The sequence below is a fragment of the Rhinolophus ferrumequinum genome, chromosome 4 (genome assembly GCF_004115265.2).
Source record: "Rhinolophus ferrumequinum isolate MPI-CBG mRhiFer1 chromosome 4, mRhiFer1_v1.p, whole genome shotgun sequence".
Taxonomy (NCBI): domain Eukaryota; kingdom Metazoa; phylum Chordata; class Mammalia; order Chiroptera; family Rhinolophidae; genus Rhinolophus; species Rhinolophus ferrumequinum.
The window spans coordinates 43,941,477-43,965,889 of NC_046287.1; the positions used below are offsets into that span (position 1 = coordinate 43,941,477).

At 41.7% G+C, this 24,413-nt stretch overlaps 1 protein-coding gene and 1 pseudogene across 1 annotated transcript in view; one reads left to right on the top strand and one right to left on the bottom strand.

The window, feature by feature from the left end:
* The window catches only part of FARP1 (FERM, ARH/RhoGEF and pleckstrin domain protein 1), a 282,515-nt gene that overhangs the window by 50,012 nt on the left and 208,090 nt on the right, over positions 1 to 24,413 (top strand). The window contains exon 2 of the mRNA XM_033103882.1: positions 14,352 to 14,545. Coding sequence (XP_032959773.1) covers positions 14,375 to 14,545 — 171 coding nt within the window. The 5' untranslated portion in view covers positions 14,352 to 14,374. The remainder of the gene's footprint in view (positions 1 to 14,351; positions 14,546 to 24,413) is intronic.
* On the bottom strand, positions 7,388 to 7,520 carry LOC117021829 (uncharacterized; annotated as a pseudogene).

Here is a 24,413-nt window from a genome sequence, read left to right on the forward strand (position 1 = left end):
TCTAATTTTATGCATTGTTATCTGAGAATATATACCATATACATAGAACTTCTGTTATAAGTGAGTTTTTGTGTTCCAGCAAAATTGTTCTAATTATTATTAGAAAAGCATAATATAAGAAAATGTATGTCCTTATTTGCCAGTTCTTGCTCCCCAGAGATTTTTTTTTTTTTTGGTTTCTGACCTTATTTATTGTACTGGGTAGGTTGGGGTTTCCTTAATTAATGGCTTGTTTGAATGGATAGTAGAATGTTGGTACCTTCTAGAATTTGCCTGCTATCTACATGAGCCTCAGGCACTCTGGCTGGTAAACAGAGCTAGTGGCACTATTTTTGGGCTATGGGGAGGATGAGGGAGAACCTACTAGTGAAGGATCAGACCAGTAACTGGCCTGCTGCTAGGAGCTTTCTTGGGGTTCCCTTTCCCCTTCTTGGCTCTCTAGGTGTTCACAGAGTTTCCCAGTAAAACTTTGTTCTGTAGGTACGGACCCCAAATGGTGGTTGTGTAGCATTGTGAGTAGTAAATGAAATAAATGCAAATAAGTGCTTAATCCAGTGGTACCTATTATTAGGCGAAAGTGCTTTGTGAGAAGATGAAATGATTTGAATGAAAAAATTCGTATTTCTCAACATTTCTAGAAATAGAAGTCTTGCGCTTTGATGTCTCATTTCACATGTGACTTACTCTCTGAGCCGGAGAATGATCTGGAACTTACTCCTCAACCCCACTTCACTGCCAGCTTTCCTCTTTCGTGACTTGTGGGTGTGGATGAGTTCTGTATCTGATTTTGTATCTGTCTGTTTTGATCAGGCAGTGTATTCCATGGGAACTGAGTATTTGCTTTGGGAGAGGAAGGGTTATCTTTATTTTCCCCTGGGGCTTTATTTCTGCAGTTTTAACTCCTTTAACAGTGGAGCTTTTGCCTGTTCACTGGGTATCTTTAGTTTCTAAGAACCCAAACTTCAGTTAGGGCTTCCGGAGCCTTGTCGCAGGGCCTTACTGATTGCACGAAGCAAGAAGGGCACGGGATGTGGACATCAAAGGGCCTTTCTTTCTTTGGTGTTCCGTGAATGCTCTGATCCGCTGCATGAATAGACATTTGTGAAAAATCCTTGCTCATACAAGAAAGGTTTTAAGACATTTAAAAAATCCATAATTTAGAACCATAAAAAGACAGTGCATCATTTTCTTTATAGGTCTAATAATAATTCGGTCATCATTTTGATTATTTGATGGATATTTTTCCCCCTTGGTATTTTTAGTAGCTTACATGGCTGATTATCCCAATAGCTTGATTGATAGCTCTGAGCTAGAAGAGGTGAGAGGTTTGGTGGAGACTATGATTGCATCTAAAATGACTGAGTCATAAGGTCACTGAATATTAGAAACTGTGACAATTTTGGAGTTTATCTAAAGGGCCAGGAGGGTCCACCTGGCATGGTGGTGAAGACCGACCTGTCTGTGATCTGGTCCTGCCTCTCCCACTTTACCAGCTGGCTGACCGTAGGAAAGTTGACTTAATCTCTTTGCCTCAGTTTTTAATCTGTAAAAGGGGTTGACTATAGTATTTACCTCATGGTGGTTGTAAGGTTTAAGTAAGTTAGTGTTTATAAAGCTCGTAGAACAGTGCCTGCTCTGTGTAGAAAGTGCTACATAAGTGTTGGTTAAATTAAAGTAATAAAGATTAAGTTAATTTTATAATACACTCAAAAATGTAAAAAAGTTAGTATTAGACCTAGTGGAAAATTGATAGCATCTAAATCTTTTATCTTCCCTTTCAGCAATTCATGGCAAAAATGTGCTATTTAGAATTGTTAATTTTTTGATGGACAACATTGTTTAATTAAATACCTTACTTATTAACTAGGTTAACATTTAAAGTTCTCAGTTTTTCACAAGGAGTTTCACTTTATTATGTACCTTTTTTTTCTTTGACATTTCACTGTTTTAATTAATAATTATTATAATTCTAGGGGAAATGTTCCAGGATGAGATACCCTTTACACTTCTGTTGTATTTTATTGTATTATTTGGTCTGTGATACTACTGCCTAGTTTTTCTTGAATAATACTGAACCCGTGAGAGAATTTAATAGTCTATTCTTAAATGGTTTAATAGAAATTGCCTTCCTTTTCCCACCCTGAAAGGAGGCCCTGTCATTTCTGATTCATTGGATTTGGTAAGCTTTGGGAAATGCTTCCTTTTTTCTGAAAGTTGTATGAAATAGCGCCATTACTCATTCCAGGATATATGTCAGAAGAATGTTATACAGGATGCAGGACACATTTACATTTCGGCATTTATTTCTTATGCATCATTTCCAGCACGTTTGAAAACTTCAGCAGAGAATGACAGAAAGTGGGATAATTTATGAAAAACTTCCTTATTTCATAATGAGGCTGTTGGGAATATCCTGACTTATTTTGAAAACAAACTTAATGCTTTGTTGTTTTAAAGAAAATACCCTCTGCCTTTTACATTCCAGAAGCATTTTTGGTTAAGTCCCATCATTTTCTCATGAACTAAAGGAGAATAGTTATCTTGTAGGACCTGTGAGATAAGCTAAAATTACTTGACAACATATGGGCTTGACTGAGCCAGAAATTGGCCGTACAGTGTTCACGAAGGCCCAGGATTTGCTTGCCTTCCATTTCTAACCTCAAGCTGGGCTACTACCTTTGGAGATAACATCTACACTCTCCCATTTCTGTGACTGAAAAGCACTTCAGAGTAGCCCCAAACTGGAAGCAACCACGATTTGCTTCACTAGGTGAATGTATAGGCAAGCTGTGGAACATCCAGACAATGGAATATTATTCAGTGATAAAAAGAAATGTGCTATCAAGCCATGAAAAGACATGGAGGAATCTTAAATGCATATTGCTTAGTGAAAGAAGCCAGTCTGAGAAGACTACATTCCGTATGACTTCAGCTATGTGACTTTTTGGAAAGGGCAAAACTACAGAGACAGTACAAAGATCAGTGGTTGTTAGGATACAGGACAGGGCAAGGGCGCAGGGATGATAGATGGATGGAGAACAGGAGATTTTTAAGGCAGTGCAATTATTCTGCATGATATTGTAATGGCTAATGCCTGACATTTTGCATTTGTCAAATCCCACACAACTGCACAGCACCAAGAGTGAACACTAATGTACACTGTGGACGTGAGTTAATAATAATGTGTCACTGTTGGTCTATCAGTTATAACAAATGTCCCACACCAATGCAAGAAGTTAATGATAGGAAAAACTGTGTGTCGGGGGAGAGAGCGTATTTAGGAGCTCTCTGTATTTTCTTGGAAACATAAAACGGCTCTAAAAAAATAGTTTATTAAAAAAATGTTACTTTGCTATCTGCAGTACTAATACTCAGTCTGGCTTCTTCTTGCCTGTCTCAACTGACACTTACTTCTCTTCATACCAGTGACTACCCAGTCACACCATCTCTAATGAATGAATTTTTCTTAGTTCTCACTCTCCTTGTTGCCCCGACAGCATTCAGCGTTTTGATCCCACCTCTGGTTCTTGAGGCTCCTGTCTCCTTGGCTTTCTGCTATGATTTTAGAATGGATTTTCAGGCTCAGTCTTTTGTAAAGATGGGATCATCCATCCGATGAACCTCCCCTGCAACTTGGTCTGTTACTTCAGGCAGACTGAAATCTGCCTCTTCCCTACCTTCCATCTATTCCTTTCACTATTTCTTGTCTGTTAGTCTGTATCCATCATGGGTACAACTCCTGACTGACGGCGGACACTTCCTTACTGAATGCAAGAAGGAACTCCCTCAAGAATGTGTTCTGCCTGCCCTCGGTCGGGGCTGTTAAAGACGGTTAGCCTTTCAAGGGCCAGGTGACATCTACTTCTCAGTGAGGTGGCATTCTCTGTCTCTGCAGCTTTGAAAGTTCACATAATACACCTATTACCAGAAGGAAACGAGTTGCCTTCAGAAGTTATCTCTGAGTACCTGTTCTCTCTCTGATAGGTTGTACGTCCCATGAAGACAAACCATGTGGTGCCATATTACTGCTTTGTTCCCATATAGCGCTAAGTGTAGTGGCTGAAACGTAATGTGCTTGTTAATGGCACTGACCCCAATTATTGTGACACTTGAATGATAATATACTTCATGCAGTCTGTTATTTTCAAAGGTGTCGCGTAACTATATCCAACAATATACTGCACCCTTATTATGGGTTGGGCTAGAGTTAGGTGTTTTCCACAAATATTTGGAGAGGCTGATCAGTGTCAACTGAAGACGGAGGACTTTCTTACTGAGTGGATGGGAATGATGTGTGTTAAGTAGAGTGAGCTTGGCTGTAGCCGAAGAAATGCAGCCCCTGGTGACAATGCAGCTGCATTGTAATGGGAGAATTGTGAGAGGCTGCCAGCTGGTTTCTTGTCTTCAAGAAGACTACCAGTCTCCTTACATTTTGTTTACCCTGGCCTTTTACTTAGAGGTAGAATTGGGGGGGAGACCAAAGTTTAATTTTATACTCTCAGAATCATCAAGAAATTGACATCATTAAAATGTGAACAACTGGGAATTTCTTCCTGGTTTCCTGATTTTTCTCTAGTCGGGTAAAAGAGTGAGCCTTCTCTTCCTAGTATCTTACTTCCACCTCCATTCTACACTTTTTTGTCTTTGCCTATCTATTTAATGGGGAAAATATGCTCTATAAATCAGTGAAAATGCAAACAAAAGTGTTGTCTTAAATTGATTTTTATTTTTAACGATTTAAATTTTTTTTTAGGAAAAGGTTGGAGTATAGATTAAAATTTGGAAAAGGAATGCTACTTTTCCTTGCCAAGAGCTGTTTACGAAAATCAGGCACTCACTACGTTTGGTGCATGTGTGAAACGTGGTATGTTAGCTAATCCTCATTGGGACCCTGGGAAGGTTCTCAGGCTGTGGAGCTGCATCAGAACCTCCTGGAAGGCTTGTTGCAACCCAGATGCTGGGCCCACCCCCAGCCTTTCTGATTCAGCAGGCCTGTGCTGAGACAAAAAAAATTTGTATTTCTAACAAGCTCCCAGGTAATGCTGGCGCTGCTGAGTTGCAACCACATTTTAAGAAGGCCTGCGGTACAGGGTGGCTTTCGCTCTGTTTCCTAGACGGGGAACATGATGGGTGGAATGGATACATGACTGCCTGAAGTTCTCCCAGGCCCCAGTCTGAGCCTAGGGTGGTCTCTTGCACTAACACAAGAAGGAGCGTGTCACACTCCCAGGTAATGCAGCCAGACGCCTTTCTGCTCCTCTGGACTTGTCATCTAGTTGATAATGGCAGGAAAAGAGGAGAAAGGCCTGGAAAGCAAGTGAAATATAGGCCAAACACAAGCAAAAGCCAGGGAGAATAAAGTGAGGTGTTGTTCTTCCTTGAAAGAGTAGGCTTTCTGGAGGAGGTGTCTTTGGAGCCAGGTAGAAAATACAGTATTTTAGGAGGAAGAAATAGAACAGCAATAGCAGAGCGCCAGGAAAACACAGGCTTGCTAAACAGTAGAGTCCAGTTGGATTAGAAAACGGTTTACTTATAAAGAGAGAAATCGAGGCAAATGGTTGAAATCCTTGGCTGGGAATTTTCACATTTTAACTTGGTATTGGTTGGATTCTGGATTTTGAGTAGAAAAGGGATATGGTTAAAAGTAGACTTTTGAAATAACCTCTATGAAAAAGTTCTCTTTTGCTTTGAGTTTTCCTCGGAGTACTTTCCAGACGTTATTTTAGGGGTATTTAAGATAGCCTATTTAATTTAATGTCTTCTTTTTACTCCTAGTAAAATCGACAGGAAAGGGACTGGAGAAATAATCTTTATATAGCTTCCGCATTTTAGTTCTGTTTTCCTTACTTTGCAGGTGATATGGGGCACCCTACTTGTATTTGGTCTCCTCCCAAATGATCAAACAGGCCGAACAATCTCTAGGCTGTTTGAAGTGTCTGCTTGATATAAAACAGCTGATCTGCAGTTGTTTCTTTTGCTCACAGGCTTTTTTTGAAATAAGCAAATCTATCCGTACAGATAGCTGTTTTTTGAACTTTCTCAAAACCCCTTATCTAGTCGTTGTGAAAAGCCTAACTTGGCTGGTTGTGCTCTTGCGATGCTGCCTGGCCACCAGCCTTTCTGGGGTATCTCCCCAACCCCCCATCCCCCCGGGCCGCCTCCTGGACTGTGGGGCACAAGAGCACAAGATGGCTTTGTCACCTGGCAGTGTCTGGCTCTTAAGGGAAGAGCCGAATGAAAGGAGCTGGTGGGGATCTCATGCCCTTCGCCCTTTGCTTTCCTGGATGTCTGACATAGCTGCTTTTTATCCCCACAAAATGGCAAATGCACTTTCCTTCATGCTCAACATGGGACACTTAGGAAGTACTTTGGGGGCTTAGAACCCAGCCCTGGAGCTTCCTACACATCTACCTTTGGGGCTGCTTCTCCTGTGAATAATCACTTTCTATGAATTTTTAGTAACCTAGTATTTATCAGTGGCTTATATTTAAAAATGGAAGGAAAAGCTTGTAAAAGTTCCTCTTTGTCAGCCTGTTTTGATAATTGTCACCCTTTACTGTACTTTCTTTCATCTGATTAGATTTCATGCTCTAAATTGGGCTGGGATTATATTGTCTCAGTAGATGACATTTATAAAATCATTTAATTATTTCTTAATAAGGTAATATGTATATATGGTACACAATTTAAAAGGTCCAGAAAAGTGTACAAGGAGAAGCAAGTCTCAAGCCCATCTCACTCTGGTCCTTAACTGGGCTGGTCGCCTCAGTGGAGCCAGCTCTCCTCCCAGTTACTTCTTGGTCCTTCCAGAGAGGCTCTGTGTGATCCCAAGAATATTTGTGTGTGTGTGTGTGTGTGTGTCCATGTCCATTTATTGAGGTAGCGCATCATAACTTTGATCTGTCCTAAGTGTACTATTCAAAGGTTTTAGGTGAATTTACAGAGTAGTATGACCATTGCCAACACTCCAATTTCAGAACAATTCCACCCTCCCCCGAAAGATCTCCATCCCTTGGGCCCTTTCCTGTCAGTCCCAGCTCCTTTCCCTAGACCCAGGCACGCGTTTTCTGTCTCTACAGATCTGACTTTTCTAGATATTTAATATAAATAGGATCGTATGCTATGTAGTCTTTTGCATCTGGTTTCTTTCACTTAGCAAAACGGTTCTGAGATTCCTCCATCTTGTAGCATGTATCAGCATTTCATTTCTTTTTGTTGATAGATAATAGTCCCTTGTATGGATAGACCACATTTTGTTTATCCATTCACCATTTGATGAATGTTTGGATTATTTCCATTTGTTGACTATTTTTAGCTATGAACATCTGCATGCATACGAGTCTTCCTGTGGATATAAGTTTTCATCTGTCTCGGGGAGATACCTAGGAGTGGAATCACTGAGTCACTAGGAGAACCCAGTCACTGAGTTGTATGCTAAATATATGATTAAACTTTTCAATTAGCAATAATCGCGCCTCGGATAAACCTCATTGGCTACGATACTGCCACTGCACAAAGCTATGATTAAACTTTTAAGAAACTATCAGTATGTTCACCAAAGTGTCTGCCCCATTTATGTTCCCACCAGCAGTGTATGAGAATTCCAGCCTTGTCACATTATCTGTAATACTTATTACTGTTCATTATAGTGGGTGTGAAATATTATCTCATTGTGGATGTAATTTGCATTTCCTAATGACTAAAGATGTTGAACATATTTTCATGTGCTTATTAACCATTTGTATACCTTTGGAGATTTAAATTCTTTTTATTATCTGTTTTAAAACGTGCTAACAGTTAACGTCCTGTGCCTCTCACCATCTCTAGTCCTTTCCTTGGCAGTTTTTTAGTTCTGTTATTGCTACATTGTCAGGAGTTATAATATTCTGCAGCGATTACAGTTATTTTAGTCTTCTACTTACAGTCTAAATGTATTTAAAGTCTACCAATAATCGTTTTTCATTGTTTCACCACTTTTGCCTCTTGTTTTGCTGAAGTTTATCCTCTGGAAGGGTTTGGGTAACATTTTTCTGAGGTCGTGGCTATTTAAAATGTTGGGCTATTATGCTTGAATGAAAATTTGGCTGGGTTTAAAGTTTTGATTCCTTTTTTATTTCTTTGAAGATATTTTGGGCATTCAAGCATTGAATGTTATTGTGGAGAAATCTGAACTTTTGTCCCTTCATAATTTTTTGGAACTTTTTGCTTAAGTGCCCAAGTGATTTCTTAATTTTAAAAGATCAGCGATGATACAGGAAGTGTCTTGGTGTTCATCATTTTATGTTAGTTATTTCTGGGATACGATATGTTCGTTTATTATGGAAATCCATTTTTTATTTCTGGAATGTTATCCAGAATTATACCTTCACATTTTTATCTTGTTCCATTATTTAATTTTTTTTCTTTAGAGTCACCAATTGGGGATGTGTTGGATCTCCTCTGTCTTTCCACATTTACCATATTCCTATCTGTTTTAAATCTTTTGCTTACTTTTCTCAGTCTTTCCCTTAGAGACCCTCATCTTTTCACCAGTGAATATTCCCTTTTAGCTATAGCAAAGTAACATAAACAAGAGAAATTATAAGCTACAGAAATCTGTTTCTCACAGTCAGGAAGCTGGGAAATCTGAGATCAGGATTCGGTGTCTCCTGAGGGCCCTTATCCTGGTTCACAGCGGGCTGTTTTTTCACTGTGTCCTGGTGGAAGGGACAGGAGAGCTCTCTGGGGTCTCTTTAATGAAGGCACGAATCCCATTCATGAGGGCTCAACACCTTCTTCGTCCTCCTTTGTAATCACCTTCCAAACGTCCTCCCCACTCCTCATGCCATGACGTTGGGGTTTAGGTTCCAACATACGAATCTGGTGGGGACACAAACATTCATTCTATAGCAGTGATATTTTTGCTCATTCTTCCATTTTTTTTTGCCCCTTGAGGTCTGCCCTCATAATTTCCTTCTCATGTTTTCCCATAGCTTCCCTGAACTCTTGTAAATCCTCTTTTGTTTTTATTTATAGAATGGGTTATTTCATTGCTTTGTTAATTTATGACAATATGTTTGGGCAAATTTTTGATCTGTTGCATGTAACATTTCTCCGGTGGGTATTTTTCATGTCATTCATTTTCCTTTTTCTCTTGCAGCATCTTTGTAAAGGTCCTTTTTGTTGTTGTTGTTGTTGTTAGGCACGTTCTTTATGAAGTAGCTATTTGAAGGAGCTGCACAGCCCGGAGATAGGGCCTGGTCCCATGCTAATAGGAATCCTTGTGACCTGAAGGGGTGTGTGTGTGTGTGTGTGTGTGTGTATGTACACAATCCTTTCAACCTTTGTTTTTCTCTTGCTTCAGACTGGTAATGTTCTCAGTGCTGTCTTTATCTTTTTCACCTTGCCTTAGCAATAGACTGTTTCCTGCGAGCGTGGCTTGGCTGTGTGGTTTCTCATTCAAGTCCACATTTGGTGCTTGTTGAGATTTCCCACCACACTGCATCCAGGGAAGCTCATAGTGCTAACCTGCGCCTCTGTTCCCTTTGTTGCCAGGAAGCTAGTGTTGGATTTGTTGCTCAGGATGTTCTACTTATTTGGGGAGTGTGGCTCTGCAGGCGTGGACAGACTCTTCAAGCAGTTTGGCAACTCTTGGTCACATTTTGTGGTTCAGAGTTGCAGATGTCTTCAAGTATCCTCGTGGATGGAGTGATTTGTGTGTATGTTCCTTATTGCTTTTGGGTGAATTCCAAGAGGAAGTCTTTATAAATCAGGATGCTACCGTGTTTCCCCGAAAATAAGCCTAGCTAGACAATCAGCTCTAATGCGTCTTTTGGAGCAAAAATTAATATAAGACCCGGTCTTATTATAGTAAAATAAGACTGGGTCTTATATAATATAATATAATATAATATAATATAATATAATATAATACCAGGTATAATATAATATAATACTGGATCTCATATTAATTTTTGCTCCAAAAGACACATTAGAGCTGATTGTCCAGCTAGGTCTTATTTTCGGTGTAACAAGACAACCCAAGTTTTTTATCTGTTCTCTACCAGTTAAAAATTGTATTACTTTTTGTTGTACTTACTATTTTCGTTTCAGTAACTTTTCAGAAACAAAGAATCAAATTGTTTCACAGACAGCTTTTTATTTTTAGGTCCAGAATGATCACATTAGTGATAATGTATGACAAGGAAAGAAATACTAATTTCCTTTACTTTGACTACCCCTGAAGGAAATCAGAAGTCAGGAAGTTATGGAGGTCAAGTGAGAATAGAGCATGGCTTGATATTTATAAACAAGAGCCCTTTAGGTCTGTTAGCCTTGTTCACCTAGAAGGCTGTGTTCTATTACTCGACTCACCAATTCTGATATCAAGCTTCAGTTGTGGTTACCGGTTCTGACTTGCCAGCGTTCCTCAGATATTCCCTTGACATTCTCAGGATGTTAAGCTCAGAACTCTTGGCTGGATTTATATCTGAATTAAACACTACTTTCCATGTACAGCAGCAGTCTGCGTGCAAGTATGAAAACAAAAAGAATGTGTGACATACTTTGTTTAAACGTTAACCTCCAGAAGTGGAAATAACATATAGGCATGAGGTCATTTGAAAACTAAAGGGAAAAAAGAAAGAAAACTAAAGAAAAGGGAAGTGACGGTACCAAGCATCTATGAATCAGTAACTCAGTTTGATTTTTAAATGGCAAGGTGCTCAAAATTGATCTTGGGCCAGAGGGAGAGAAAGGGAGAGTTTTGGGGGTTGAGGGGAGTTGCTCCGCTTGAATAGGATAAGGAGAAAATGCATTTGCAGGAGGGTTCCTAGCACCTATGAGATGGTGTGATAGGGGAGGATAGGCCCTTCCATCAGCTCCCTAGACGGGCATCAGCCACAGCCAGATGCATGTCTCCCGGACTCAGGGCAGCAGGAAGCAGAGCGGCCAGGCCCAGCATCAACGTCCGAGCGCAGGGCCTGTCAATTCTGATGGAGTGCAGGGCAGAGAAGGCAGGATTAGAGGAGGGATGTTTCGAATGCAAGGAGAGGTCAACGCCAAAGTAGGGAAAAATGAAAAGAGGAGGCTGGGAATGGGAAGACAACGGCACTGATGTCATAGTTTTCTCTGGAGGTTGCATTTATTTTTAACCATGAGCCAGTGAACAGAAAACACAGGGAAGTAATTTCGCCTGGTTTGTGAAAATTGTATTTTAAACACAAGTCATTTCATAATTAATGTATACCACCCAGATTAGATTTATTGCACAAATATTGATCTTTTTCACTTTGGTGTAAGGCGCTGTACAAGGATTACATATGAACAAGGTCTAGTCGCATCTCTCAAGATTCATAGATGAATTAAGCAAAGCACAGAACACACAGCCAAACAGATTAGAATTAGGTTCTTAAAAAAAATCTTATTTGGGGCAAAAATTAGAAACGTACTTATAAACAGACCTGTGAAATCACAGATGTTTCTTCAAAAAAGAAGGAACAATTCTCAGAAAGGCTGGTCCTTAACTAGCATTGCCTTGCCACAGAACCCCAATCTTAAAGGATTGCATAAGAACAAATAATGATCTCTTACAGGCTGTGGTGGAAAGTTAGTTGGGAAAGTGTGTGTGGGAGAAATAAGAAGTAAGTACTGTTTCCTAGGTAGCCATTAGGCCCTTTTTCTGCCTGATCAAAGGCGGTGTCTGTCTTTTTAGTCCAGGGTGGTTTTATGACTCAGGTTATTGAGATGTCTCCAGAGTTTCTGATCTGTTGACCTCAGGGCCAGCCCTTCATGTCACAGTGAGAATGTCGAAGTTTTGCTAAGAGGGAGGGAGGTGTTTCCATATGGAATTTTGTGGGAAACTTCTGGGAACCTGACTCTTCAGAAGAAAGATGAGCGAGTTGGGCAAGAAGCACCTGGAAAATAAGATGACAAACTGGGTGTTTTTTCCTGAATAAAGAGCTGAAAGGGGACTTGTTTTAAGATGTGTAAGACTTAGCTCTGTACCTCGCACCACAGGTGACCCCTTGGTGCCCCTTCCATGGCTTTATCACTAAGTGTCACTGGCTCTTTCTTTCCATGCCTCTTTTCCATCTTCTCCATGAACCCTAGTATGAGTTTGCTAAAGCTGCCATGACAAAGTACCCCAGGCTGGGTATCTCTCAGTGTGTACACATTTCCTTTTCTTAAAAGGACACCAGTCAGATGGGATGGTGGCCCATCCTAGTGGCCTTCTTTTAACTTAATCACCTCTTTAAAGACCTTTTCCCCAAATACAGTCACAGTCTGAGATATTGGGGATTAGGGCTTCAACATAAATTTGGGGGTGGATGGACATAGTTCAGCCCATAACAAACCTCATGACTGGGTACGTTTGTTCTTTTTGCCTTTTTGGTTCCACGTCCCCCACATTCATTTCCTGTCATCATGGCTTTAACTTGTGCAGCAAGAGGGACTCTGAACCCATACCCCACAGGCAGCGCCACCGCTCCTCAGCCTGCTGGATGTCCTTTTATAACCCTACACAGTGTCCCCAATCAAACTCACACCTTGCCCTCCTGCTTCCTACCCGCCCCCCCCGCCATGATTTAAAACTTTCTGATCATCATTATGCTTTTATCTCCTCTTAATAGCTAACCATTTACAACATGGGGTTAGGGCTGGTTTTTCCACAAAAATGGTTTTATAAAATCACTTTTCCATTTTCATTGCTTCTCTCCACATTATCCCCTCAAGCCCAAATTGTTGCAACAGCTTTATAATTGGACGTCCCTAGCCCTACCTGCCATCCTACCTTTTTTTTTTTTTTGCAGCCCATTGTATATATCATTTTCAGATTTATTTTTTCTAAAATTCTATTTTTTCTTGTTATTCTTACCCCAGTGGCTCCTTACCGCCTACAGTATAAAGACCATATTTATCAGCTAGGCATTTCAGGTCTGATTCCGGCCTGTCTTCCAAATGCATCTTTAACTCTTCAGCATTAGTTCTCCCTCTTCTTCCTGTATGCCATCTTATTTCTGTCCCATAGCTTTGTTGGTGCTGAGGCATTCCTGGAATGCCTCCTCCTTGTGTATTTCTGTCTCCTTCCAAGTATTACCCAATGTCTGAGACTAAATCAAGTTGAGTTTCTACCTTCTCCATGACGGAAGCCTTCCCCTCTTTTTTAAAAACCATTTCATCTGACATTGAAATCTCATTCCTTTGTGCTCTTGCGACACTTAGTATATTGGCCATAGTATAAATGTACTGCAGATTGGTCCAGTTGTCAAGCAGCCATTACTGAGCGCCACTCTGTGCCGGGCATTGTACCTGGGTAGGTGCTGAGGTCCTACCCATATTCTAGAAGGGGTTTATGCTTCAGGTTTATCATGATGTCCTGGGGGAGGTGAACAGGCAGACTCAGATGGGATTGACCACCATGCTGAGGCTTGATGGGCTTGTGAGCCAGAGGGGGCAGCAGGACCCGAGCTCTGCCCGGGAGTCAGGGCTGAGACGTTGGAACTGACTGAGCTTCAAAGCAATGGTAGAAGTTTCCCGGTGGAGGATGAGTGCAGAGCATTCAGTCAGAGAGACCCACATAGCAAGACAGAGGCAGTAGGAGGAGAGTGAGAAACGCGTGTGGTGTGAGAGAAGAGGGGCCTGTTTGGAGAGGAAAGATGATTGTATTTTGTTTTTAGGAAAATAACTTTGTTGAATCTATACTATGTAGGATGGTTTGGGAAAGGGGGAACCAAGTCGTGGGGTTGGCAGGGGGGAAATGAATGAATTAGGAGGTAGTTGTCATAGAAACAAGCAGAAGAAATCAAAAGAAGAACACTACATTGTGTCGCTTGTGTTTGTGTGAGTGTACATTTAGTTTTCTCAACCTGATTATAAACTTGGGAGCCACATATATGTTTTATCTATTTATGGTTATAATGCATTATTTAGTATGTTACTGTGTCCAGAAAAAGTAATTAATGGATGCTAATGATATGGCTTAGGCACTGTTCATTATCTTCCTGCCAGACTTGAAATGTGTAAAAAGTAGTACCTAGCTCACTGTAGACACTGAATAATATGTTGAGTACTACTGAACCTGTAGTATGAATAGTGAAGAGCTGACTGTAAAACAAGAAAAGAATAAAATATGTAAAAATATGCAAAAGAATCAAATGCACACAAATATTTGCATGCCATGAGTAGCTAAAGGGGACATTGTTAGTGAGGGGACTGGGGTCTCACTCTGTGATTCCTGAGCAGATGGTGGAGAGCCTGCTGTGGTTCTCGGAAATGACACGAAGGGTAGAAGACGACAGACGTTACTTAGGTGGTTTAAATGAGTCTCCTCTTCTGATCGATGTATTTTTCTTTCTCACTGCTTCTTGCAGATATTATATAATCTGCTTTCATCATGGGAGAAATAGAGCAGAGGCCAACTCCTGGATCGCGACTGGGGGCCCCAGAGAATTCGGGGATCAGTACCTTGGAACATGGGCAGAAGCCGCCCCCAACACCTTCAGGAAAACTCATGTCCATCAAAATCCAGATGCTGGATGACACCCAGGAGGCATTTGAAGTTCCAGTAAGTGGAGGGTGTATCTGTAAACCCAAGTGTGTGGGCAGCCTTTGGCGTGGGGCGCTTCATCTCATTTCCGTGTTTCAGTGACATGAGATGGCAGGAAGAGGGTCCGCGTATTCTGCACCCCCCAACTCTCCTCGGACCCTTTCTGGTTCTGAACTGCCTGTGTAGTGATTATCATTGGGCACATCACTTGAATTTTACTGTGACTTTCCATTTACCCATATATATGTGTATGCGTGTGCATATGTATGTATTATATATATTTGAATTAGAGGGAATTGTGGTCTTGTGGCTGGATCTCAGTTTAACTTGCTCGTCACAGGCAGTTCTTCTGCATGTGTGTGCGTGTGTGCACTTCTCTAAGGGACTGGCAAAAAAGGTCCTGAGGAAACCACCGAAGAGCTGTGCAGGTGTTCTCATGTCAAGGGAGATGTTGACAGCCATGTTTGTGGGTGGCGAGTGGGGATGCAGAAAAACCCTGATTCAAGCTCACAGTGTGGCAGCCCTAGAATTGAAGAGGCCCACCATTCCAGGGCCAGGGGTGTCTGGGAGCCTGGCAGAGAGGAGGGAACCGGCAGCCGTGGCCTCTTCCATCAGCTGGAGGCCTGCACCCCCATGGTTCTGTTTTCCTCAGAGCTCCTGCCCTCCCTTATCCTTCTCCCCAACATCCTCCTTAAACAGAACTCCTAAACAGAGTGTAGGGGTCCACCGCCAGGTATATGCAGATAGGAGGATTTCTTGTTCCCAAGGCAGGGAGCATAAGAGGTGTGTGTCTGGCCTCTAGAGCTCTGACTACACTGTCTGCAAGCATCGTTATCCCTTACGTGAATTCGAGTCCACAGACTTCGCACACTTTGGATTTCGTTTTTCGTGCTCTGTCTTGGGTACTAAACACCACGTCTAAACATTGGGTACTAAACATAGTGGGGGAAGAAAATAACTCTCGAACTCCAGATAGCCAGCTTGTAAACCAAGTTTGGGAACACAACCTGTTTTTAAAGTGGAGACGATTCTGTTGGGAAGAGTGACTGCAACGGAGCTTGGCATTAATGCCTGTAACCCATCATGTAATCATTTGTTTGATACGGTTCATTATGTTCATTTCAAAGAATATTGTTCAGAGTGTGAATTATCACTAAGTGTCTCAGGGAAAGATAAATCTCAGAATAGCTATGTTTAAAACCACTAATTCGTTGCACATTGCAAGCAACCTTTGCGTCTTTCTAATTTTTTTGTTTTGGAAGTGATATCTATCAAGGCCTTGGGAACATCTTCATATCTTGGTGAACAAAGCTGTTGCTAGTCTGCTGAAATTGTAAAAATAAATTGAGACGTGCACCTGCTAGCCCCCTCCCCGCCCCCCCTGCAATTTTTTGTCTTCATTGCTAGGCTGGTTTGGCGAGGTATTTAGTTTCAGTATTTCAGTGTTTCCTTTTCGGTACAGTTAAGGAGTTCTGAGCCCAAGTCTCTAGCAATGCATTCTATTAAATGGTGCTCCCGTGTGTGCTTTGGACTGGGGAGCTATGAAACGCTGCTGTTGTGTGTACCAGCTACAAGGAACATTGTACTACATTCAACTGCAGTTCTTCAGTTTCCCTAAACTCTGTTCCTACCTACTATTTAGGGACTATATAGGAGCTCCCTGCCTAAGAAATAGGAATAGAAGTGTGGTTTCATCTTTTAAAATTATTTTACTTGAGAATTTTTGATGTCTGTGCTTTGTATTTGTAACTTCTCTGCCTAGAAGAAACCTTTCTCACTGCCCCCCGCCCCCATAGACTCCTATGCACCCTTAAATGCCTTATCAGTTTTACCCAGATGCCAACTCCTTGAGGCCGTGACTGGGGCTTTTACTTCCCTCCTTCAGACCTCTTTGCTCAGATACCTATCATATACCGAGGTAGGGTCGAGCCAGACTCTCTGGGTTCAAATCCCAACTTCTACTGACTCATTGACCACCTAGAACAAAGTACTTAACCTCTCTGTATCTCAGTTTTTCTCCCTTGTAAAATGAGGCTAATGATAAACCCTTCCTCATTTTATGAGAATAAAAGAGTTGATACAAATAAAATGTTTGGAGCAACTCTTGGCATGTACTAAGAGCTTAATACACACATGATTAGTGGTGTTGACATCCATCTGCCGTGTCACTGCTGGCTTCTCAGGGCTGGGGCCTTGTCTTGGTGTCTCATCCCCAGCGCCTCGCCCAACACCTGGCCTGTAGTAAGTGCTCGTTAAATGTTTGCTGACTGAATGTTAGGATGGGTTTATTTTATAAGTAGAATTAATGTCACTGTTAGTTTTTCACATGTCTCATCCATTCATATTTTTATTTTCTAGTTTGGTCAGACTGTTCCTTCTCAACCAATGGGCAACAGATGTTTTCTATAACTGCCTGTAGAAAGGCAGATATCAGCATTTTTATTGACGAAGCTGATTCTAAATTGCTACCTTGTGCTTTTTAAGAACAGAACCAGCCAGGCCTTCACCAGCTGGAGGGCATCAGGCTGGCCGTGGTGACTCAATCGCAGTGCGCAGGATTGGAGCAGAGTGACATGGGCTTGCAAGAGACCCAGTTCCCCATAACTGCTTTAAAACCTTGCTCCAAAACTTTGTGCTGTGAATTCATCAAGGCTGAGGGTCTGACCCTGGAAGTGTCCCTGTTGCCCACGTATGATTCCTCCTTTGGCTGGGCTCCCCAAGAGCATGGATTCTCTTTGCTCACTCCCATTTGCCACACGGATGAGCAGGGCACACAGCCAGAAGTCATTACAGTTTCCCTGGAGGAACATTCTTCTCTGAACCACGTCTTTCCTTGGGGATTGAATTTCCTGGGCCTTTTCTCACTACTTTTGTTGTAGCATATGGATGGATGCAGGCGAAGTCGTTACTGTAAATGCAAATTCCTTAAACATTTCCTGGCACAGATAACCAAACGATACTCTATGGTTGCTTCCATTGCTATTTATAGCCTTTAAAAATTATTCAAGTGTTTAACCCTTTGAGAGGCCTCAGCAGTGAGCATCAGACTTTTCCCATTCTGTAGCCAGCTCCACTACCACCTTTGCTCTGGAACTTGGGTAGTTTTTTTTAGGTATTTCCTCTGCAGAATCGAAAGTTCGAAAAGAATTGATAGTAAATTCTTACACAGTGTTTTATCATCTTTATGTGTAAAACGCTGTGCAAATAAGCCTCACCCTGTGGTTTACGATACATGCAGTTTACTGTTCCAACCGCAGGTTATAACACCAACTGACTCTTGTGGATCTGAAAAGGTTAATGACACCCCTCCACTTCCGCGCAAGTATCATCCTCTCTTGAGGTCCCTGAGAAGGTTTATGTCTTCTGTCCTCACGACCCTGCTGGTAAACAAACACGGTTCCTACTGACGTTTTTAGGATGCAGCAGATGGTTTCTTCTCAAGTGTTTATTCAGCTCATGTGTTTTCATTAGTAAGGTCACTCTAGGAAAAGCTGAGAAGAGCAGAGGAAGTAAAACCAAGCCATCTTTTACTTCTTTTGAATAGCCCCGGTGAGAAAAGTTGGGAAAGTTGGGAAAGATGCTCGAGGGTGACAGGTGGACTCCCAAACTTTGTTGAAGCAGGAGTGGCCTGGGGTGGGCAGGCGGACCGTGGTGGGGCGTTTAGGAAATGGCACCACCATTAGTGGTGGCAGAAAGAACTTGTTGGCAACCCTGGCCATCCCAGGAAACGACCGGTTTGGTATTTATGTCCTATCGCTTTGCTTTGCTGGGAAACTTTTATAGCTCCCAACTGCCTGAGGGTAAAGTACAGACTTCTGACTTGGAGAGGCTGGGAGAGAGCAGGGAGCCCTCACAAAGGGTCTGCTGTAGACAGCTCAGCTGCGTGGGCCGCTTCCATCATTATCTCCACCACTGTCCTGGGTGTTTTACCTTCTACAGGAGCGTCTCAGGCCAGAAAATTCTCCTCTCTGTTTGCATGCTTAGTTTGGGCCTCCCACAGGTAGAATGTGAGTTCTGTGGGGGCAAGGCCTCTTCTGTGCTTGTTTATCATTGGATCCTACACCTGAACAGTACGTGGACCAGCAGACACCTGATACCTGTAACCAATTGCCCGCACTTCTGTTCAGTCGTTTTACTCGCACACATTATGAGAAGAGGTTGGTGCTGTCTTCTCGTTGAAATGGGACACATGGGAAGAGCTTTCAGCCCTTCCTCATGTTTGCACAGAGTTAAGATAGGACTGGGGTTGGAACCCAGCCCATGTTAACCCAACACTCTCTGCTTTCCCTGCACTGGGCAGCCGCCTCTTACAAGATCCTGTGGGCTTTCACTGTCTCACCCCACTGGGTCTTTTCAAATTGGCCTCCCAAAGGGAAGGCCACCGCATTCTCCCCTCTGTCCTGCTCTGCGTCTTTCCCCATTCCGGACATTGCCCATCCTCCACTTCTAACAAACGGATCAAAATCCCACCACTGTCCAGGCCTCCCCGCCACCACAGCTCTTGCTGGAGGCCACCTGTCTCTAATTACAGTACTTGTCTGTACCTCTAATTAGACTTTGAGTCACAGTCTCTAATCTTTCCTCTCTCCCAAATTAGTTTCTTAATATCTCTGCAACTTAGTTTGCTCATCTGCAAAATAAGGTGTTTGTTCTAGATCATATTAAAGGCTTTTTTCTGCTTTTCCTTTTTGGGAAAGTTGGGACGCTATGTTGATATCTTTGTTGATGAGTTGTTTAACTTTTCATGACTGTATATGTTAATTCCCTAGGCAAATGGTAAACTGAGGAAAGGGATTTTAAATTTAGAAATAAAAACCCTAAGCCCTCCAAAGACTGATCAGAGACAGTAGTTACTGTGTACCTGGTAAGTGGCTAAAAAAGAATATGTGGTGAGAATGAATCAGCATGCTATGATTTATATATAATATGCTACTACTTATGGAGCATCAGAATTTAATGTGTGTGGGGTAACTTACATAAACCTCACCGAATTAAATTGGACTGAACTATGTATACCGCTTGACAATAGGGCATAGGAGACTGAAAGAAGTTAAATGTTTTCTAGAAAACACATTAGTAGTCAGAAATAAACAGTTTGTTGAAAACAGACATCCAGTGTTTTTAAGAGAAATAATTAGTTTGCATGTCATAATAAAAGAGATTGCAAAGGTGTTTTACTGGGGATGAAATTGCCTGTGTTCTCTGTGAGACCTAATTAGGAGTCTCATACTGCCAGCCCTGAAGTGATTAAACATTTATTTCATTTTCTTACCTTTTGAAATGAAAACAGTTGTTTAATTTTTTTAATTGCCACTGAAACCTGGGCTTGACATTAATTGAGAGCTGGTTCTTCCAAGGGCTTTGTGATTCTAGAGAAGGTCTTAAATGGTTGTAGAATTCTAAAGCTGTCTTCCTAAGCTTGAGCTCAGAAAAAAGGACAGAGCATAAGTTTGTCTTTTTAAAAAGCTGCGTGTGTGTGTGTGTGTGTGTGTACACCTCTAGTTTACATCAGGAAAAGCGGAGGCTGCCTGCTATGAACTGGGCTTGGGCTCACACACAGCAAGAGTGTCTTTAGGCAATCACCTTCCTTTCTCTGTTTACTTATTTTGAATGAATTTTGTGTCCCTTTTTCATTTCTATTTCAGCCATCCTAGGGAATGTGCCCTTTTCCATAAACTGCCAAAAGTCTTTCTTCATTTTTTTTTTTTTGTCCCCGACAAGGTGAGATGTACATATAACTCAAAGTCTTGGAGGAAAATATGTCCCCCTTTCTCATAAGCGTTCTGCTTCTCACTCCCCCTGGAATGACCAGTCCCTGGTGGTGGGATTGCTCCCTTCAGTTGTTCTGATTTTAGTGATATTAGATGGCAGGTATGAGTTTCAGAGCTACTTTATTTTCTTTTGCTTGAAGTGAACATGAGAGGAGGTGTGGTGGTGGTGGTGGTGAGACCTAAATAAAATTTAATTGGCCATTTAAAACCAGAAGGCAGACGTGTATGCCCAGAGCTGTATTAACTGCCTCTTTAGCAGCTGCAGTTTGAACCAGAATGAGGAGAAGGAATTTCACAAGTTTACTCAGCTTTTTAAAATAAGTCAGTATTTCTTTCTCCTTATCAGTGTTGCTTTTGGCTCGTTTTATTAGCAAAGTTTCTGAAATAGTATTTGTGTCCACTCTGCTTTGCATAGTCCCTTTCTGTGTTTTATTTAACTTGAATGATAAATGGTGCTGTCTGGGGCTGGCCTCAGGAGGTTAAATTAAAGGCTATTTTAATCGATTAAAACCTTTTTCATAAATCATTTCAGCTCAATACTGTTAGCCTTCCTTCCTAGCTCTTTAGAAGCAAAGAGTAGAATTTAAATGTTAGCCCGAAATGTTTGTGTGTGCCCCTTTCAACTCCAGGCGCTCGTGATCAAAGCCAGTTCTGTAGCTCTGAAATGATGGCAGGAATTCTTTAACAGCTGTTTGCTATTTTCTCCCTGAAAAAAGAATCGCTCAGAGTAGAACCTATTAAAGAGAAGGAATAAACTGTAATTGAGGTCTGTATCTAACATTAAAATGGTCAACGTTCTGAGAAAACGCAGCAAGTTTGAGAAGCTGCTTTTCTCCTTCTCTTTTAAATGGAGATAATACATCTTCTTAATTATAAGAAACAGTGGTTAAAGGGGAAAGTGTAAGACCTTGGATCCGGGCTTCATCGCTTACTAGCTGTTTGACTCTGGATGAGCAGATAACCAACCATTCCCAACTTATTTCTTTGTCTCTAAGTAAAGAGACTACCATGTTTCCCCGAAAATAAGACCTAGCCGGACCATCAGCTCTAACGCGTCTTTTGGAGCAAAATTAATATAAGACCCGGTCTTATTTTAATATAAGATCTTATATAATATAAGATCGGGTATAATATAATATAACACTGGGTCTCATATAATATAACATTATATGTTATATAAGATATATAAGATAACCTGGTGTTATCTTATATAATATAAGATATGTCATATTATATAAGACCAGGTCTTATATTAATTTTTGCTCCAAAAGACGCATTAGAGCTGATGGTCCGGCCAGGTCTTATTTTCGGGGAAACATGGTATTTACCTCATGCTGCTGAGGTGACACTCAGATGGAATCACCTTCTGTACAAACACCTCACAGAGTCCTGGACACACACTGGGTTCTCATAAAAGTTAGTCTTTTTTTCTTCCTTTTATTCTAAGCTTTAGTTTCATTATTGTTCTTTAACAGAATTGAGATCCTGCTTTCGTTGTAGAGCTGTTGGGTAGATGAAATGGAAAAAAGAAAGCATATAAAAGCACTTTATTAAAAACTGCATACTTGTATCAGGTGGAGTAATTTTTCTCCCCTCCCCCACCCCAGCTTTTTGTATAGTCTCACTTTTACTTGAGCTTTCTTTGGAGCATGAGTCCTTACCTAAATTAGAGATGTACCCCAGGTGGCTTTCGAAGGTCTGCAAGCATGAATTGCCACTTGGATAATTGTGATGAATTCTCAATTTCTAACAAGCATGTTTACTTCTTTTTTTTTTTTTTTTTAATGCTATATCTGTAGCTTCTCTGAGTTTCAGGTAGGCTAGCTTTTAAAATTGAGGGGTGTCCTTTTAGCTTAAAATTTGTGTGCATTTATGCTTTGCTGAATTCTTGGTTTCTATTTACTTGGCCCCGAACTTCTCCGTTTTTCTAGAGCCAGGATTTTTCTAGGAAAATCTTGCCATCCTCTAGCACAGACTGGACTCAGGGTTTCAAGACCCTGAAGGGCCGCTCTTCACAGTGTGAGTGGGTTCTGGGGGCCCATTTGAAGGGAGCAAGACACTCCTATTTGAAATCTGAAACATTGACATACTAATCAGACTGATTTTTAAATAATCAGCTGTCTTTTTATGATTCACTTATTCGTTGTCTTCCATTACTTTAAACATTTGAGTCGGGCATCATGGTTTTCAGTCCTAAGAAAAATACAAGGTGATGTAATTAATTTAAGGTCTACTGTAGCTAAAATGATTGTGGAAAAGAACAATTTTAAAAGTCTTTCGTACTTTACAACTGTGAATGAGAGCTGGGTAGGTTTATCTTTCCTCATTTATATAAACAGGAAGTTAGTCTCGATACCCACAATGGAATTCTGTGGCTCTGGTGTTATTTTATGGAATGTGATCTTGGAAACATGATATGAGTTCCACGAATGTTTATGGACATGTGAGGCAAGGTGCTTGCTGGTGATAAGAAAATGAATAAAAATAACAACTACCCTTTTAAAAATACCTTGCTGTGTGCCAAACATTGTGCTAGGTCTGTATGTACATTATCTCATGGATGGCTGATCACTGATTCTATGAAATAGGTATGAATGACCCTCGTGAGGCCTAGAGGGCATAAGGGACTTGGTCTGGTCATTGAGCTGTGGGCAAGGAGCCGGGGTCCCAGCCCACGTAAGCCCTGCTTTCCTGGCCCTGTTAGATGCTCCTGGGCCATAAGAAGCCCTTAGCGAGGATAAGCCAGCACTGCAGTCAGGCTTGTCCCTGAGACAGCTGCCAGTGATACGCGCTCGTCAGTGGGTAGGATGTGGAACACAGCTGAGTCTGCGGGAGGGACACCCAGTGACCAGAGGACTCGCAATGTCCTATAAGCGTGGTGGAGACTGATAAGGGCCTCAGACAGAATACCGGGAGCTGACAAACACAAGAGAAATGGGGGAAGTGGAATCGATAGGACTTGGCAGCTGATGGGAAGGGAGCACCCAGAGAGTGGGAGAACATAGATAGGCAGTCCTTAGGTTTCCACCCCGAGTGGCTCTCTGCTGTCACAGAGGACGAGGAAACGGACTGGCACAGGCCTCTCTGTGACAACAGTTATACTAGAAATGTCTTCTTTAGTTGACATGAAAGGAGTGTTGCTAATGTTGCTCGTGAAGGGCATTGCCTTATTTTAATCCCAAAGGACAATCTGGGGCTGTGTAAAGGAACCTCCACGATTCAGAATGATGATGTAAATTGTACAAACTGGAAGTATCAAATGGAGGTTGAGTGCTTCGTTTCCATTTATATTAGGACAATTATATTTACTCTTTGTGTTTCCATTTCCTTGTCACCCGCAAGCCACTTTGCCCAGTGTACCACCCCTCAGTGAAGGCTAGGCTGGGCAAACATTGAAATCCAGCATCTTCGACACCTGTTCAAAATCATTGAGAACGAAGGGGGTGATTGCTTTCATTAGCTTATTGTTTAATTTTGATGCAGTTTAGTTGTGAGGTGTACGACACAGCACGTTTGGCCATTATGTAATCTTCCAGAGGTCATGTGTCAGAATGTGTTTCTGTCAGCAAACAGAACTCAGATGCCCACTCAATTACCTTTGATCTAGACATAAGACTGAATGTGCAACGAGTTGAAAAGCTAGACCAAAGAGCATTGGTTATTAGGATATCACAGCAATACCTTTTTTATCATTAAAATCTGTATTAGTTTCCTAAGGCTGCTGTCGCAAAGTAGCACAGATGGGGGCGGGGGGAGGCTTAAACAACACAGGTATATCCTCTGATAGTTCTGGAGGCTAGAAGTCCAAGGGCCAGGTGTTGGCAGGGGTCGTCCCTTCTGAGAGAAAAATCTGTTCTTCCAGGCGTCTCGCCTAGTTTCTGGTGGTTTGCTGGCAATCTCTGGTGTTCCTTTGTGTGGAGACTCTGCCCCAGTCTCTGCCTCTTCTTCTCATGGGGTTCTGCCTATGTGGGTGTTTGTCTCCAAATTTCCCCTTTTCATAAAGGGGGAATGGGTTTGGGGCCCACCCTAAAGACCTCATTTTAACTTGATTATCTCTGTAAAGACCCTATTTCCAAATAAGGTCACATTTGTAAGTACTGGGGGGGAAGGCTTCA